Source organism: Emydura macquarii, unplaced genomic scaffold (assembly GCF_026122565.2).
Source record: "Emydura macquarii macquarii isolate MOO-44397 ecotype Brisbane River unplaced genomic scaffold, CSIRO-AGI_Emac_v2 contig_2994, whole genome shotgun sequence".
NCBI classification, from domain to species: domain Eukaryota; kingdom Metazoa; phylum Chordata; order Testudines; family Chelidae; genus Emydura; species Emydura macquarii.
In genome coordinates this window covers 3,112,345-3,129,900 of record NW_027133131.1, presented here as the reverse complement: position 1 = coordinate 3,129,900, position 17,556 = coordinate 3,112,345, and the positions used below count along the sequence as shown (strand labels likewise).

The 17,556-nt window shown below is 67.0% G+C and overlaps 2 protein-coding genes across 3 annotated transcripts in view; both read right to left on the bottom strand.

The window, feature by feature from the left end:
- ARHGEF25 (Rho guanine nucleotide exchange factor 25) overlaps positions 1-2,137 on the bottom strand; it is a 45,942-nt gene extending 43,805 nt beyond the window's left edge. The window contains exons 1-2 of the mRNA XM_067529573.1: positions 1,887-2,137; positions 71-248 (exon numbers count right to left, since the gene is read on the bottom strand). Of these exons, the coding sequence (XP_067385674.1) occupies positions 71-248; positions 1,887-1,982 (274 nt within the window). The 5' untranslated portion in view covers positions 1,983-2,137. The remainder of the gene's footprint in view (positions 1-70; positions 249-1,886) is intronic.
- A 5,272-nt stretch (positions 2,138-7,409) lies between these two features.
- DTX3 (deltex E3 ubiquitin ligase 3) lies at positions 7,410-13,082 on the bottom strand. 2 transcript variants are annotated; one of them, XM_067529810.1, is made up of 5 exons: positions 12,950-13,082; positions 12,342-12,413; positions 9,676-10,403; positions 8,879-9,096; positions 7,410-8,545 (listed from the first exon to the last, which is right to left on the bottom strand). In XM_067529810.1, the coding sequence occupies exons 2-5, from the start codon at positions 12,352-12,354 to the stop codon at positions 8,470-8,472; spliced, it is 1,035 nt and encodes a 344-aa protein (XP_067385911.1). In that variant the 5' UTR covers positions 12,355-12,413; positions 12,950-13,082; the 3' UTR covers positions 7,410-8,469. The 2 variants fall into 2 exon arrangements, with proteins under 2 accessions (XP_067385911.1, XP_067385910.1); XM_067529809.1 differs by lacking the exons at positions 12,342-12,413; positions 12,950-13,082 and having other exon boundaries at positions 9,676-10,440.
- Positions 13,083-17,556: the final 4,474 nt, after the last annotated feature.

The following is a 17,556-nucleotide window of genomic DNA, read 5'->3' as shown; positions in this document are numbered from 1 at the left end:
ACGGCCCCAGACCTCGGGTGCCCTGTGGGACAGGCAGGCGCGGGAGGAGGGAAACCCAAGTTGGACTCACCTTCCGAGGGGCAGGTGTCTGGGGCCTGCTCCGTGCTGTGGGGCTCGGGGGGGCCCGGTGCTGCTGCCCCGCTCTGGGGGTCGCCGTCCCGCTGCTCCCCATGGCCCTCCGGGACCTCGGCACTGCCGTGCTCCGGCCGCATCTCGTCCCCCGGCCCCTCCGCGCACAGATCCGGCAGCTGCAAGGGAGGACGGATATGTGGGGCGGGGAGGAGCAGGGAGCCCTGCCCCCCCCCCAGCTCTGCCGGTGCCTCTCACTCCCGACGGTTCCAGCTGGAGGCAGAATCTGGGCACTGGCGCTGCTGAGTTGTTTCCCGGGGAAGGGGGGGTCAGCCACTGTCACTTCTCACCTTCCCCCCCACCTGGGAGCGCTTCCTGCTCAGAGACGCCCCAAGCTGGGTCCAGCCCAGGGAGGGGTCCCCGCTCTGACCCCCAGGATGCTGAGAGGCGCTTGTTTGCAGCCACGCTGCCACCGCGCCAGGGCTTGTTATTGTAGGGTCTCCTGGCTGGTTTGTTGTTGTAGGGTCTCTGTAAGCGCTGGGTGTCATGCTCCAGTTTGTTATTGTAGGGTCTCCTGGCTGGTTTGTTAGTGCAGGGTCTCTGTAAGCGCTGGGTGTCATGCTCCGGTTTGTTATTGTAGGGTCTCCTGGCTTGTTTGTTGTTGTAGGGTTGTTCCTTTGTGATGGGACTCCTGGTGTTCTTAAAGGCAAAAAGCCTTTGGAAGAATCTTCCAGAACCCCATCCCCTCCCCCCCCCCCGAGCAGGGCAGGGGGCTGGTGAGCTGCTGCCATGGGGGGAGGAGTTGCCAGCAGAACGGGGGGCAGGGGCTGTGGGGCAGGCCAGGCTGGGAGCTCCTCGGGGCAGAGCTCTCCTGTCTGATGAGATTCCCTGCACTGCAGCCGCCCGCCTGCACGGCCCCGGGCCTACCGCTCTGGGGGGGACAGGCCAGGAGTCAGAGCAGGGGGTCGGTGATGGGGGGGTAATCTTGGCTTGAGATTCTTCATGAGTTACTCAAAAATGCTGCTAACACACCAGCTACTGGAGCGCCTGCCACGGTACACGAGCAACCCTACAATAACAAACCCACCAAGAGACCCTACAATAACAAACCCGCCAAGAGACCCTACAGTAACAAACTGGCCTGTCTGCAGTGCCTCAGCCGGAAGGATCTGCAGGGAGGGGTATTTACACCCCCCCCATCCCAGGGATGGCGCCTCCCCCACACCAGGGAGCCCGTTTGCTGGGGGGAGGGGTCCCAGTCTCCCCCTCCAAGCTGTGTTCTAACTAATCTCACCCCCCCTCCCCCAGGAATGGGGACTCCTGGCAGCCGCCCCTGGGGGGAGGGGAGGCTGGCGGGTGGGGGGAGGGCAGGCTGGCGAGACCTTCTGCCCAACAGCCGGGAAACACCCCGTGAGCCGGGGAGGGGCAACATCAAGCCCCAAAAGCTGCAGTTGCATGTGCCAGCACTGGGGGGCCCGGTCCCCGCAGAGACCCCAGCAGAGACCCCACAGCAAGCCCTCCAGGGCCGGCCCAATTCCTTCTGCATGGCCCCACCAGCACCACCCTGCCTCCACCACGCCTGCAGAGACCCCCCGATCGCCCCCTATGGACCCCTCCAGTCACCCCAGCACAGACCCCCAGATTGCCCCACAGGGACTCCGTCCAGCTGGCCCAATGCCCCCTGCCTGGTGAGTGCCCCAAGGACCCAGAGGGCTCCGGATCTCCTGCACCAGCCCCACATGCTCCCCGGAGGTGCCATGGGGCTCCAACGGCCCCCAGAAGCTGCCCCCCCCCACCCCTCCGTCCCAGGCTCTTACCCACTGCTGGCTGGGAAGGGCCATAGAGGTCAGAATATCGGCCATGGCCCCCAGCATCTGGTCCGTGCGCCCCCCTGCCCGCTGAGGGGCCTTCATGGCATGGGGCCGGGGGTCCCACTCACAGCGCGCTGCCCCCGGTGGCTCCCCGCTCCGGCGCGGGGCTGGAGGCGTCTGGGGGCAGCATGAGCGCCGGGCGTGGCCGCGGGCACCCCGCCCGGGTGGCAGCCGAGCGTGGCCGGGCCTTGCAAACAGCGCGGTCGGTCGGATCCTGCGTGGCTCCACGCCGAGGCCCCCGCCCCGGCCCCCCGCTCCACCCCGGCTACCATAACTTCTGTGCTACAAGCTGCCACCCTATATCTCCCGCCGCCTGCCTCGCTGGGCCCCGGGGAAAGCGCTGGGTGGGGCGGCTGGAAGCTGCCGGGGCAAGGGGGGCCCCAGGGCACCGGTCTGGGGGAGCCTGGTGGCAGGGCGTAATTTGGAAGGAAAGAGGGGCCGGGGGGGCTAGCAACTTTGGGTACTTTCGTAGCTGACAGGGCAGGCCCAGAGGAGCCGGGGCTACGAAGCACCAGGCCGGGGCTCAGCCCAGCCCAGTGGGCAACCCTGCTCCAGGGCGGGGCGGGTGAAGGCCAAGGGCCACAGGGTGGCCCAGCCCGGGGCAGGTTAGTCCCAGGTGAGACCTGGCTCAGCCCAGCCCCGGGGCCGGGAGAAGCGTCTGGAGGATCTCCCCCGGCTGGCGTCCCCCCACAGGGGAGTAGCAGACTCGGCCCCGCTGGTGGTCTGGGCTCTGGCGGGGATGGAGCAGGGGAGGCACGTAGGAAATGGGGTGCTGGTGCCAGGCCCAAGTCCCTTCCCAAGACGAGGAGCCAGCGCCGTGGGGCAGGGAGTGGTGCGGGGGGGGGGGGAGGGAGCAGGGAGATGCTCAGACTGTAGGGTCCAGAGAGACATTCCCTGGCACAGCTGCAGGGCAGAGGGACCCACTTGGTTCCCTGTTGCCCCCATAGCCTGTAATTATGGTAGGAGGGGTTCCCCCACACTCAGGGCCACCTCACTGCCCCCTATAGCCCGGTAATTACGGTCGGGGACTCCACCCCCAGCCAGGGCCACCCCGCTGCCCCCTATAGCCCGGTAATTACGGTCGGGGACTCCCCCCCAGCCAGGGCCACCCCACTGCCCCCTATAGCCCGGTAATTACGGTCGGGGACTCCCCTGGGATGTTCGTTTCCTGCCGTTTCTCTCCCACTTTCCAAAGTCAAAACACATTTTTGGAGCCCGGCGCAGCCACAGCCCCTCCCCCTCCCCCTGCCTCCCCCCCCCTCCCCGGCCACGCAGGCCCCACGTGCACACTCCCTCCCCCACCCCCCCCTTTGGAGTCCTCTGCTCTGTCCCTCTCAGTCATGCCAGCCCCCTTTCCTCCCCCCCCCCCCCCACAGTTTGCTGCTGTCAAACCCAATAGCCCTTGACCCCCCACCCGGGGCAACCCCTCCCCCCAACCTGGCTCCAAAACAGGCCCCTGGCGGGAACCCTGAGCCACTGCCCCACCCGCCATGCCTGGTTTGTTATTGTAGGGTTGCTCAGGAGACATGGAGCTGCACATGCTGGGTTGTTAGTGTAGGGTTGTTTGTCTGGATTCCTCCCTCTGCCATGGGGTGGGGGGTGTCAGCCACGGCCCACAACGTCGTCCCCTGCACAGGGCCCTTGGTGAGAGCACTGGACCCCGGAGCGGGACCCAGGCACGTCAAACCCACCTGGGCTGCGTCTCCCAGCTCGCTGCAGCGCAGCCCCTGGCCGGATCCTTCCTGGGCCGCAGGAGGCCTGAGCCTGCAGCCTCCCAGCCAGGCCAAAGCCGGGGAACTGCAGCGCAGCATGAATAATTTACTGCGCTCCAGTGGAGCAGAGCGGGTGGCGTGCGCTGCACCAGCCGGGGGAGGGAGGGGGGGTGAACCGACCCACACCCTTGCCCTGGTGTCAAGCTAGGTGTGCACGAGTGAGGCTGTCTCTGCCTGCTGGGGTCGGATCCCTCCCCTGGCTCAGCCACGCCCAGAGGGGAAGGAAAGTGCTGGAAAAATGCAGCCACCTCTGGGGCGGAACAGCCGCCACAGTAACAGGCGAGGGCAGGAAACCTGGAGCGTCCAGGCCACAGGCACAGGGATGCAGAACGGAGCAGACTGAGCTGGGATTTAGCCCCCCCGGTTCTGCAGGGCCTTGTGTGTTCCTTTGCAGCCTCCCGGCCAAGGAGTAACTAGGCCGGACCCTGCCGAGCCCAGCCAGGCCTCTGGGCCATGGTGCGTGGGTGTGAGATGGTCGCCGGCCCCCTCGGCCAATCGGCGCCCAGCTCACGGGCAGCGACCCGCACGCAGAAAGCTTTTTATAACCACCGCCAATGTATTTATAGCACCGGCGCCTCTGCCACGGGGCCCTGCCAACCTCACCCCGCTGCCCCCTCCCGGGGGACGGCTGGACTGGCAGACAGACCCCCCCCCCCCCAACCTCAGCAGCGCTTTGGTCCCTTTGCTGAGATCTTTGCCTCCTGGGGGCTGGGGTGGGATCCCCAGGGGGGCGATGGGGAGGGCCGGTGTGGGTGGCAGGGGACGACTGGGTAGCAGGGCATGGGGGCGGGGCGGGGCCCAGCCATGCAGGGGCTGTCCCGCTCTGGAGCACCCAGCCGAATCCCAAACCGGCATCCCCTGCCTGTGCCCCGCCACGGAGCTCCACGGGCGGGGCAGGCAGTGGGGAGGGGGGGGTTGGAGAAAGGGCCTGGGAGCGAGGGGAACCGGGCTCCTGGCTGCCCCCCATCCGCACTCCCTGGGGCGGGAATCAGGGGGGACAGGGGGTCCCAGAGCTCGCCGACTGATTTGGGGGAGGGAGGGGAAGCAGAAAGTGCCCTCCCCCACCCCGTGTCAGGGCATGGGGCACGGATCAGCACGCAGTGGGGAATCTGCCCCCCCTCGCCCCCCACGCCTGGCTGTGACCAGGGGCTGGTGGCGTCAGCTGCCCTGCTCCAGTGTGGCCCACCCGCTGCGGCTGTTTTTCACACCAGTGCCCTAAATGCTGGGCTCACGCTGGTGCCTGGCCTGGGCTCGGGCAGGGCTGTGGGAGGGGATGCCCCCATGGCATCTCTAGATTCAGAAATCCCAGGGCCTGGCAGGGCGGGGCCCCCTCCACAGCCGTGTGTTAAGGGAAGAACATGTCCAGGGACAGCAGGCACCTGGCTCTTCAGTGGGTGGCGCCAGGATCCCGCCGAGCTGTCCAGGGAGACCAGCCTCGGGGTGTCCGTTGCAGCTGCAGTCAGCTGGGGGCTGGCGGGGAGAGCCCAGACATCTGGGGTGCCGTCCAAGGGGCCGGGGCCGTGCAGCTGTTGGGAGGGGGAGCGTGTCCAACCCAGGGGATTTCCCAGACATGAATGAAGCCCCAGCACCGTCGTGTTATCCCAGTGGGGAAACTGAGGCACAGAGCTGGGGTGTGACCGGGCAAAAGGCACGCAGCAGCTCAGGGCCAGAGCTGGGGACAGAACCCAGGAGTCCAGGCTTCCTCCCAGCCCCCTCCCGCTCTAACCACTAGGGGAAGCTGAAGTTTGCTCTGTGCCCGCTGTTCTCAGGGGCCTGGCTGGAGTTTGGAGCAGAGCCCGCCCTTGAGGTAAGGCGGGGAGGAACCACTCCGAGCCCCCCCGGGCCTGCAGCCTATATTTAGCCCCTTCCTTGCCCAGGGGCACCTCCGCCAGCTTCCCATACTTGGCCGTTCCCCATTGGGCCCCGTCCACCCCAGCTGGCTGGCTCCGGGTGTCCAGCGGGGCGCTGAGATGGGGGGGAGGGGGAGCTCATTGCAGGCACTGTGGGGGAGGAGACAGATGCACCGTCACCACATCTGGCCATCCTGCGGGGGAAGGAGCTGGTCCAACTCCTGAGCAAAGGGGAGGCGCCCAGCCCCAGCTGATATCTGGGAAATGCCTGTCCCAATGAGGAAGTGGGGTGGGATAGTTAGAGCAACTCCTGGGTTCTGCTCCCAGCTCCAGGCGGGGAGCAGGGTCCGGTGGGTTTAAGGCGGGGGGAGGAGGCTGGGAGCCAGGACTTCGGGGTTCTACCCCCGGCTGTGTCCTAGTTGCAACCCCTCCTGCTGCTTCCCTTTCTCCCGCCATCATGGGGGGTAACAACCCCTGGGGCAGCTCCACTTCTTCTTGACAGTCACCCCCAAGGGCGTCTTTAGAGCCGTGAGCCGGCCATAGGCCCCATCTACACTACAGCGCTACAGCCACGGCCCAAGCCAGCCTCAGTTTCCCCTCCCCGCCCGTGAGTTCTTGGCAGCAGGGACTGTGTCTGTGCAGGACCTGGCACAATGGGGCCTTGGTCCTGGCACCCGTGCGATAAACAGAGGGGGGCCACCGGGAATGGATATTTCCCCCCACCTGCCGGCTCAGGAAGTTCCAACGCCAGCGTGAGCAGCCTGGCTCCAGCCCGGCCTTGGGGACGGCCCAGACCGGTGGGACCGGAGGCTCTGGGTTGGACTTTCCAGCGTGGGGGGGATCTGGGCTTGGGAAGAGAATAGCAAAGGCTCAATTCAGGGCCCGTGTCTTCCTGGGAAAGTAACCTGGGGAGCGACTCAGGTCCGGCTGCTGCCCCGGCCGTGCCTGCCCTGCCCTGCCCTCACCCCGGTGACCTTTCCCACGTGGACAAGCCCTCATGCAGCACGGACAAGGAGAGGGGTGTGGGGGGGTGTTAAACTCCTCTCTCTGACTGGCCAGCGTCAGCACAGGGCATGGTCCTGAAGGAAGGGCGCAGAGGGACCCTCGGGCAGCGGCTGGGACCCAGAGTCCGGGCTAGGACCAGGGGAGAAAGACAAAATCCCTCCCCAGGACAGGTGAGGGCAAGAAGGGGCCCCAGAGAAGGGAGGGGGGCAGGCCTGAGGCCGCTGGTGTGCAGAGCCCATTGCAAGGCCCGGCGCCACCTGTGGTTCCTGGCACTGCCCTGGCTGTGCCCATCCGGGGTCTCTAGTCTGGTACTGAGACTGGAAGCTCTTGGGGCACAGCCTGCCTATTTGTTCTGTTTGTACAGCGCCTAGCGCAACGGTTGCCAGGAGCTCCTAGTGCTACCGTAATGCGCCTAATAATGTACAGCGCCTAGCGCAACAGGTGCAAGGGGCTCCCAGTGCTACCGTAATGCACCTAATATCGTAAGCACCTAGCGCAAGGGGTGCTGGGCCATGCCAGGGGGGCTCCTACTACTACCGTAATGCACCTAATACTGTACAGCACCAATGACAACGGGTGCTGGGCTGTGCTGGGAGCTCCTAGTGCTACCGTAATGCACCTAATAATGTACAGCACCTAGCACAATGGGGTCCAGAAGTGGGGCTCCCATGCGCTACCGTAATACACATAAATAATAGCCCTGCGACTACTAAAATGCCAGCACCGGGCAGCCTTGGGAGACCTTAACCCCAGTAACTGCAGCTCTGCTTCCAGCAGAGACCCTCCCCCAGCAGTCCCTGCTCCCCCCCACCCCCGCCAGGCTTGGAAAGGGAGGCTGCGGCTGTGTTGCATACCTTTATTCAACCAAAGCTACAGAATCCAGGACAGACGGGTCGGGGGCCAAGCGACTCGGTTTCCCCTCGTTTTTAAACGGCAAAGCCCCATGTGGAGCGGCACCGAGCCCGTCTGCCGGAGCGGCGGCTCGGCTGGGGCACTGGGGGAGGCTAACACAGGACGGAGAGCGGAGTCTGCTGACAGAACGCGACGCACCGTCTCTACCACACACGGTACACGCTGCGCGGCTGCAGCCACATGCTGAGAAGAGGCAAAAGAAATAAAGGGTCCCACGCCGCCTGCCGGCGGAGCCGGGGCAGGTGGGAGCCGGCGGCGATGGCCGGGGGAGGCCAGGCGGCGGGGTTCGGAGCCAGACGGCGGCACGGGGCTCAGGATCAGGCCCCAGCGGAGAGTCCAGGTTGAGATCGGGGGTATATACAGGAGATGCGGGTCCCGGCAGGAGCCTTTGCCCATGGTCAGGCAGGGGGTGCCCGCGGCGCTGGCTGGGCTGAGACACCACCGGGGGTGACACGGCAGGCGTCCCTGCGGGGCGGTGCCATCACATGGGTCCAGAAAGCCAGGCACGGCCAAGAGCGGAGCCAGGAGCGGCTCCAGCGCCCGAGAGCTCCCAGAAGCAGAGAAAAGGGCGGCTGGGCCCAGGGCAGGACTAGGGGCCGGGGGGGAGTCAAGGGTGCAAGACAGGCCCTTTTACATAGACACGCACCTCGTACAGCCACCGCAACCGCACACTCTGATCTCACCCACACAGCGCACACACAACCCCGGCTCCCGCCCGCCCGCGCACCACCCTCACCCCCTGCACACACGACTCCTGCTCTCTCACTCGCACACACCACACACTTGATCTCACTCTGCCCCCCCCACACGCCGCCATCCTCGGTCACCCCCTCCCCCCCAAGCAGCACTGCCAGCGGGGAGAGGCTCTGGCACGGACAGTGCGGGGCTCCTGGCCGAAGCATCTTGCCTCGAGGGACGCATGGCCGCCCCGGGCCCAGCTGGACGGGCGACACCGTGGGGCCGTCCTGCCGCCCCGCAGCAGAGAAAGGGTTAATCCTCGGCGAGGCCTTTGGCTCGAAGCTCCTCCTGCACCCTGGCGAGGTACGTGGGGTCAGGGTACCCGAATCTAGGAGACACACAGGGGAGACGTTAGCCACGCTCAGCCCCACCCCCACCGGGACCGCTCCCCCGCATCCGACCTGTCCCCCAGCTCGGCCACCCCGGCGCCGCCAGGGTCCGGAGGGCATTCGGCCCGGGAGTGGGGTGCTTTGTGCCCCAATTCCTGCAGAAAGGGGGGGCCACAAGCGGCTCGGCGCTGAGTGCGAGGGGCAGGGCGCCCCCTGCTGAGCCCCCCCTGGGTTTCCAGGGCCAGTCGGGCCCTGCTCTCTTTAGCTCGGGCGCCCCAGCCCCGCCCCCCCCAGTTCCCAGCCCCTGAACCCCTTGGGCCGCGGCTGCCTACAGCTGGGGTCCCCCGCTGCAGTTGGTTTTGTGGTGAATGTCGTTCCACGTGATGACGTTGGCTCTGCCCGTGGTCATGGAGGTGCCGATGGTGAAGGTCAGGCGCTGGTCGAAGGCTTTCCGGAACAGGGCCAGCACCTTGTTACCCTCCGGGCAGTCGGGCAGGTAGGCCACCCGCGTGGTGCCCGGGTACCGCACGCCAGGGTTGGGATGCTCCGCCTGCAAAGGGGGGCGGGGGGGAGAGACCATCAGAGGCCGGGGAGGAGCTCGGCACAGGTGCCGCTACCAGGAAGGGGTAAGGCTGCCACGGGCCAGTCTCCTCCTGCCACGGGCAGCCCCTGCTCCCGGCGGGCAGCCCCCGGGGGTGCTCTGGCAGGGGGCTGCGTCTTCTCTCGCCTTGCAAGGTCCCTGCGTCCCAGGCACAACCCCTAAGGCTGGTGGCCCCACACCCACCTCAGGCTCAGGGGGCATGGTGCCCCCAGCAAGGGGTCGCTTGTTGGGAGAAGGGGGGCAATGACCCCTGGTCACCTGACTCCCTCCGAGTCACAGGGCTATGCTGGGCCAGGGAGGGCTGGCATCCCCGTGTCGCTGCCACGCGGGCAGGCGGCATTGCCCGCTTAGGGCCGTGCCCAAGGCTCTGCCGTGCCCCCAGGCAGGGCGCCGTGGGGCGGAGCCCCAGTGAAGGCAGGGATTGGACGGATGTGGGAGGAACTAGATTTCCCCAGATTTACCCTGCGACCCAAGAGGGGAGGGCACCGGCAGGGCTGGGGGCAGAGGGGGCGGGAGGGCAGAACTTACCCCCTGGATGCCGGGCGGGAAGACGTACTGGATGATGATGGTGCCGTATTTCTCGTAGCCGGGGAGCAGCAGGCTTGAGTCCTTGGAGACGAGCATGCGCCCGTTCTCGGGCTGGTTGCCCACCAGCTGCCCGTAGAAGCGCCCGCACATGGGGCAGGCCTTCTTGACCTGCAGCGCCCGCGTGATGCAGTCCTCGCAGAAGGAGTGCTTGCACTTCTCCAGAGTCTTTACGTTCTGGATCTCCCCCAGGCAGATGGGGCACTGGCTCTCCTGCTCCTCCTCCCGCGAGCAGCCCCCCGCCGCCCCCAGCCCCCCGCCTCCTCCGCCCCCCGCCCTGGCCCCGGAGCTCTGCTGCCCCCGGGAGAGCAGGCCGGCCCCACGGTGGTGCAGCTCGGCCCCGCTCTTGTCCAGCAGGGCCATGCACCCCGCCGCCTCGCTCTGCCGCTGCGATTTCTTCAGCTCCTTCTCCGTCTCCTTCAGCAGGGACTTGAGGGCTTTGCGGGCCAGGTAGAGGCCGTTGCTGGCCCCGGGGGCCGGCGTGCAGAGCTGCAGCACGTAGATCTCCGAGGTCTCGCCGTCGATCAAGATGCTCACCTTGGTCTCCTCCTTCAGCCTGACCAGCTTGGAGGGAGCCTCCTTGGTCAGATAGTCCCAGACGTGCTTAGAGACCGTGAGCTTATTTTTAGAGGCACCCCCGCACGCTGCCATCCTGGATAAAACAAATGACACTGAAGAGAAAAGAACAGTCATCAAAGCCACCGGCATCGCCTCCTGGGTGGGCTAGAGACAGACAGACAGACAGACAGACAGACACACAGACGGCCCCACCCCCCCCTTCCACAGCCAGCCAACTGCCCCAGGTCCAGCTGCGATTTGAATCTTCAGCTCCAGGAAGCATTCAAGGGGGGTGGATTTCCCTCCCCGGCCCGTGTTCTGCGGGGGCTTCAGCACCGTCACCTCTGGCTTTTAAATCTCTACCCCCGGGTCCCACGCTCCTGGGGGCAGGCAGGTGACTCTCCCGGGGTTTATTCCCCCATCGCTTTGTGCCTTGGGGTGAATAAGCTCCCATCCATCTTGGGGGGTGGCAGATAGGTTGTACCCCATGGGCTGCCCCACGGCAAACAACCCCTGCCCCCGAGTTCGACTGACCCTGCCCCTCCCCTCCCATGGCTGATCGGTCACGAAGCATGAAAATCCCACGTGGGTACGAGACAATCTAATCACCATCATGGCAATCAAAATAAAACCCAGGCTAGGGGAAGGAATGCTGTGGGGGAGGAGGTTAAAAGTGGGGGGGCCCCCCACAATTGCTGCAAAAATCTCACTTTATCCTCCCCAGCCCCAGCCTTTCCTCGTGAAATTAACGGGAAATCCCTGGCGTGGGAAGTGCTCCTGGGGGAGGGACTGGAGCTGGGGGGCTGGGCTGTCTGTAGGAGGGGGGGTCTGATGGGACCCTAAGACACAGATCTCTGCCCCCCGTTAAGTGTCAGGCCCTGCACCCCCACATAGGCTGCAGATCAGGGGCGTGGCCAGAGGCTCTCCAGGGCCCAGGGGAGTGGAGCCGAAGTCGGAGCAGCCCTCAGGCTGCTGTAGCAGACACAGGGGCCAGGCCCAGAAGACGGGAGCGCAGAGAGGATGGGGGACCGCGGGATGGAGCCCCACAAACTGAGCCTCAGCCCCAGACACAAGGAGCAGATAGCTCCTGAGCCCCATTTGGGGAGACCCCCCTCCCCTGATCCCAAATCGTGCCTTGCCCAATTCCCCCATCCCAGTAAGTGCCTGGGAATAACACCCCCCTCATTTACCCCAGGGCTATGGCACCAGCAAGGGGGCGGGGTCCCTCTGCCCCATGGAACAGGGTTCTCTGCAGGCCTAGATCAAAGGGGGCACCTCAGATCCCCCCTCCCCCCAGGTGGGCACAAGACAAGAGGCCTCTCTCCCCTCCCCCACAACCTCAGCTGGGTTCCCGCCACCCCTCACTCTGGGGGGGCAGGAGCACGGCGGGGGGCCCCCAAGAAGCTTTAGCCCCAGTTTACTGCTAAAATGGGGAGCCGCTGCCGATGGTCACGGAGCCAGGGTGTCTGGAGGAGCCCCCCAGGGGCCTGACCAGACATGGGGGGAGGGGAGCAGGAGAGGAACCCCTAGGGCAGGACTAGGGGGAGCCCCAAAGTGGGGCTGAGCTTGGGGAGCCTGACTGCAGAGGGGGGAGCTGCACAGACCAGAGCCAGCCCCGCCCCCCACCGCTCTATCCCCTAGATCCCCATCCCCCTCCCCCACTGAGACGGGGACAGAACCCAGGAGTCCTGGCTCCCAGACCTGTCCCCCCCCCCACAGGACCAAGGACCCAGCGGGTGTAACCCAAGCTCACCCCACCGAGGCCGGCCCCACAGCAGGGAGCGAACAGCCCCCCTCCGCCCCACACCTGGCTGGATGCGTCCCTCCCTCCCGAGAGCCGGCGGGGGGGGGGGCGGAGACCTATACGGGGGGGCGGGGGTGGAGCTGGGGGGGTCGTACCAGGGGGGACATGTACCCTACTCCTGCACCGGGGGGGCCGGGCCGGATGCCGCACCGGGGGGGGGGGCGCACCGCGGGGGGGCCGAACGGCAGACGGGGGGGGGGCGCACCGCGGGGGGGGTTCCAGGCCGGAGCCGGGGGGAGGCACCTACCTGGGGAGCCCATGGACGATGCAGCAGGAAACGCCCCGGCGTGCGGAGTTCAGCGGAGCCGCGAACCAGGAACTACAAAGGCCGGGGGGGGGGGGAAGGGGGGAAGAAGGGGGTTTTCGGGTTACGACGCTGCAGGGGCTGTCCCCCCCCCCCCTCCACCCCGCCCGATTCGCGGCAGCTGATCGGCCCCGGCTGGCGTCGTCCCCCCCCCGCCACGGTTCAGGGCTCCCCCCCCCCCAGGGAGCATCATCCCCCCGCCTGTCATCTCCAGCTCTCCCCCCCCCCTCCCGGTGATTCATGGCTCCCCCCGCCTGCGGCCCCCAACAGCTGGAGACAGGTGGGGCTGGGCCCTGTCCTGCCCTCACCCCCCACCCCACTCTCCATGCCCCTGCTTGCTGTGCCCCCCCCCCACTCCCGCATGGGGGTTCTGCTTACAGGACACGGCGCCCAGCCGGGTCTGTCAGCCTGTCCCCCCACTGATCACCCCCCTCCTCAGGCCCCCCTGGGCTGGGCGGAAGGGCAGGCAGTGTTTAAAGCATAGGGGGGGGCGAGGGGGTCACAAGGGGTCGCAGACCTGGCCCGTGGGGGCACGCTGAGGCCCATCTTACCAGCGGTGCTGCTCCCAGGTTATGCTGGATCCCTCGCTAGGCTCAGAGGCCTGCAGCCAGGACAGGGCAGGGCCCGAATTCCTGGGCCGGACTCGCTGCAGGTCGGGGGCAGGCCCGGCTGGAACTGGGGATTTCTGGGTCAGGGGAAATGTCAACAGTTGGTTTGGTTCCCATTTGGATGGGAAACGCCCCCGCCCGGGGCGCTCCCCTGACACCATTTGCTCCCCCCTGGGGCCTGGCAGCCCCTGACTGAAATGGACAGTTTAGCAGCAGCCCTGAAACAGACAGGAACTCTGTCAGTTTCAGTCCACAGCAGGGGAGACCCTGCTCCTGGGGGCAGTCCTGCCAGGCCTACTGGGACTTTCAGACTCCCCGGGCCAGCTGGCTTCCCTGGGCAGTGGAAACTGGAAACTCTGCTTCCTCTGAAAATTCCTGACCAGCCTTAGCAAGGGGGCTGTGGATGGGAGGGGTGTGAATGCTAAGAACCCCCCGCCCCCTTTGGCTGCATTTAAGGGGCAGGCACCCCCCAAGAGCAGGGATCCAGGCCAGTCTGCAGAGGGACACCCATGACTCTCCCCATCCCCCAGTGGGTGTTTTTGGATAACCTGCCCTGAAGGAATTTTTCTCCCTGCTGACAGGGGGCTCAGGGCTTTTGCTGGTGCCCTGAGGCAGGGCGCTTCACGCCCTTGTTTCCTTTGGTCTCCTGCCCTGTGAGGCTGTGAACATCCTTATTGGCCTCAAGAACACCCAGCCCATTTCTCTTCCCCATGCCTGTTCTTGGCCTCAGTAATATCCTGTGGCAGGGAGTTCCGCAGGCCTGTGTGCTAACAAGCCTCTAAGAGCCTGCTCTGCCAGGCAGGAGGCATCCCTGGAGGATGTGAGGCGGGCAGGGGAGGCAGCTGGATGAGGAACTGAGAGGTTAGGGCTCTCTAGGCCCTGCTCAATTTGTGCATGGGATGGGGGGGTGCGCGTATGGTTTCGTTCCTGGCCTGCAGTGAGCGACCAGCGTCTGCGGGAGGCACTGTGTCCCACCGGGGGCTGCTGACAAACCGACCAGCTGCATCCAGCTGGATCCAAACAACCTGGTGCTGAGCGGCCAGGGTGCATTTCCCAGGCCCCGCCCCCTGGTCCGTAAGCATCAACCGAGCCCCAGAGTCTCCAGCACCAGGGAGTCCTGTGTGTCGTGGGTGCTGCCCTGCGAGGCAGCGTCCCAGTGGGTGCAGGGGGCCAGGGGAGCCGTTGCTGTTCACTCCCAGAGCCCGCGGCGGCTGGCGTCACGCCCGGTCCGCAGCCGCTGGGGTCGGCAGCAAAGCCTGGCTCTGCGTCCCGGCGGAGGCCTCCAAGCTGCAGAGACCCACTGAGGCCTGACCTGGCTCCCAGCTCGCAGCCTGCTCTGCGGGACCCTGCCAGGGACCCCCCCTCTGCTGCCCAGCTCCCTGCCTTCCAGCCCAGAATGCGCCCAGGGCACAGCCCTGCCCCACACCAACTGCCTATGATCACCCCCGCGAGGCAGGACCCGCCCTCCCTCCGACCCCCAGCGCCAAATGCCCCGGCCCTGTCGTCAGCTCAGAGCCAGTGCCCCGTCTGCCCCACGGGTCCCGCCGCTGACTGCAGGGCCCGGATCCTCCTATGGGCTCAGTAGGGGGCACTTTCCCCAAGGAGTCTGGGCTGGCCCAGCACCCTCAGCTCCGGTAGCAAACTGGGCCCTACCAGCTGGATGTGTTGGGGGGAGGGGAGTTCCTCGATTCAGTGGCTGAGCCCTCATTGCCCCCCATGTAGTGTGTGTGGGGGGGGGAAGCAAATGGGCCAGAGACAGGGCTCCCCTTCCCCATGGGTGGTGCAGGGGGGTTGCTTTCCCAGCCCCTTAGGCCAGAGCTCCTGGGCCCAGCTGGGCCCCTGCAGCCTGGAGGGAGCTGGGGGGTGGGGGGACCAGCTAGCACTGCCAGCCTGGCCACATAGACTGCCCCACGGGGGGGGAGGGGCTCATCCTGAGGCTGATTCTCCCCTGGAGGAGGATGGGGCAGGCCCGGGCTGCAGTGTGCCCTCCCCCCCTCCCCCCCCACGCGCAGGATCCCTCTCCAAACGGCTCCGTCAGGATCGCCATCCTCTGCACGGTCTCCCTGCGAGGCGGGTCCCCCAGGACGTGTCACCCCCACCGGGGGAACCAGGCCAGACAGCGCCCAGCGCTGAGACCCCACCAGGTCAGTGGGGCTGAGTGACCCTCCCCTCCCCCCCCAGACAGGCTTCTTCCTAGTTCAGATGGGGCTCGGGCCCCGCCTGGACACCAAGCGAGGCAGAACGCGACGCACCGTCTCTACCACACACGGTACACGCTGCGCGGCTGCAGCCACATGCTGAGAAGAGGCAAAAGAAATAAAGGGTCCCACGCCGCCTGCCGGCGGAGCCGGGGCCGGTGGGAGCCGGCGGCGATGGCCGGGGGAGGCCAGGCGGCGGGGTTCGGAGCCAGACGACACGGGGCTCAGGATCAGGCCCCAGCGGAGAGTCCAGGTTGAGATCGGGGGTATATACAGGAGATGCCCATAGTCAGGCAGGGGTGCCCGCGGCGCTGGCTGGGCTGAGACACCACCGGGCGTGACACGGCAGGCGTCCCTGCGGGGCGGTGCCATCACATGGGTCCAGAAAGCCAGGCACGGCCAAGAGCGGAGCCAGGAGCGGCTCCAGCGCCCGAGAGCTCCCAGAAGCAGAGAAAAGGGCGGCTGGGCCCAGGGCAGGACCAGGGGCCGGGGGGGAGTCAAGGGTGCAAGACAGGCCCTTTCACATAGACACGCACCTCGTACAGCCACCGCAACCGCACACTCTGATCTCACCCACACAGGCCTGGTGTGGGGGGAGGGTGTACGGCCCGGCTGGGTACCAGGCTGCGGGTGGAGGGGGAACCTGGGCCAGCCAAGGCATCCCAGCCACAGGACAAAGAGCCCGGAGGGGTGGGGGGGAGAGCCAGGGCGGTTCTGAGCATCTGACAGCCGGAAACCTGACAGAGACCCCCCCTCCTTCACCCCTCCCCCCACCCTGCCGCTCAGACCCCTTCATCTCCCCCCAGCTCTGCATTCAGAGCAGCCCCCCCCCCCCCCGCCGGGACAGGTGACGGGCTCCACCCAGGACAATCAGCAGCCACAGGCAGGAAGCCGAAGACCCCCCCCCCCACGCCCACGTCTGTTTCATGCCAACCCTCCCCCCCCACACACACACACAATGGCCCGCAGCGCAGGGGAACCGCTGTTGTGCATCTGGGCAAGGCCGCGATCCCTGGCACGGGCCCCCGGAGCAGCCGGCCGGGGCCATGCGGCTGCCCCCCCTCCACCGCCCCCCCCAGCCCGGCCGCCCCTCCTCCACTCCCCCCATCTCTGCAGCCCCCCCCCCACCCGAGAAAAAGCCTCGCCGGGCGGCGGGGGGGGGAAGCCGTGCCCGGCCCGTCCGTACCTGGCCGCGCAGCAGTCTCGGCCCCGAGAGGCTGCGGCGATGGTCGCGGGCATGGCGGGGACCCGGCCCGGCGCGGGCAAGCGAGCGACCTGCTCCCGGTTCCTCCGCTGGGGGCGGGCTCGGTGCGAGCTGCGGCGGCGCTATGGAAACGGGGGGGGGGGGGGGGGCTGGATGCAGGCTGAGAATAGCGGGAGGAGGGGGATGGGGCGGGGGGGCTGGAGCTGATTGCATTGGGCTGGCAGCTGGGGGGGCGGCGAGGGGGTCCTGGCCACCGACCCCCCCCCGGCCATTAGCTCTACCCCGCCTGCTTCGGACCCTCGGCGGCCAGGTGGTCGGGGCCGCTTTAGGGCCTCCACTGCATAAAGGGGGAGTTGGTATAGAGACCCCCCCCTTGGCAGGCATTCCAGGCAGGGGGGTGCAGGCCTAACAGATCCCCACCCCCCCGACGCTATGGGGAAGCTGGGCGGAGGGCAGCCGCACAGGGACAGGAACCCCCAGCCCGGCTGGACGGCGGCTCCAGCCCCGGCTGGCTGCCCTCCGGCCCTGGCAGCACATGGCAGGCGCCAGGGCTGGGTGTTTGGCAAACAGCAGGATGGGGCGAGGCCAGGTGGAAGCAACGCCACCCTCGCAGCTGTCAGCACCCCCGGTGCGGTGGGCACAGCCCAGGCAAAACAAGAGCCAGGCCCTGACCCAAAGCAGCCGGCGCATGCAGGGAAACCGAGGCACAGAGCACGCAGCGGGTCAGGGGAGAGGGAGGAATAGAACCCAGGTGTGCTGAATCCCAGCCCAGCAGAGGCCCCACTGGGCTCCCTGTCCCCCTTCCCAGCCCAGTAACACCCAGCGTGTGTCACGCTGCCAGGCCTGGGGTGAGGGCAGTGTGTGTGTGTGTGTGTGGGGAAGGGGATGCGCCCACCAGAGGGGGACGAGCCAGGATTTTAAAAGCACAAAATGGGGCCGGGTTGGCTTGAAGTAAGCAGCTGGGTTCATCCAAGCCAGGCCACAGGTGGGTGCAGCGTGTGTGTGTGTGTGGCAGGGGGGGCATGACCCATTCAAGCAGGGACTGGCAGCTGTCCCTGGGGCAGGCAGACTGCTATGGGGAAGGGCCCCCTCATCCCCTGGCAGCAGGTGTGGGCAGGGGCCAAGAGGGGTGGAGGGCGAAGCAGCAT

Coding starts and splice junctions, on each gene's coding strand:
- DTX3 (XM_067529809.1), bottom strand. CDS start 10,440: ATGCCGGTGGCTTTGATGACTGTTCTTTTCTCTTCAGTGTCATTTGTT. Junction 9,097..9,675: donor TCCCGCCCGGCATCCAGGGG/GTAAGTTCTGCC, acceptor CCCCCTTTGCAG/GCGGAGCATCCCAACCCTGG. Junction 8,546..8,878: donor TGCAGCGGGGGACCCCAGCT/GTAGGCAGCCGC, acceptor TGTGTCTCCTAG/ATTCGGGTACCCTGACCCCA.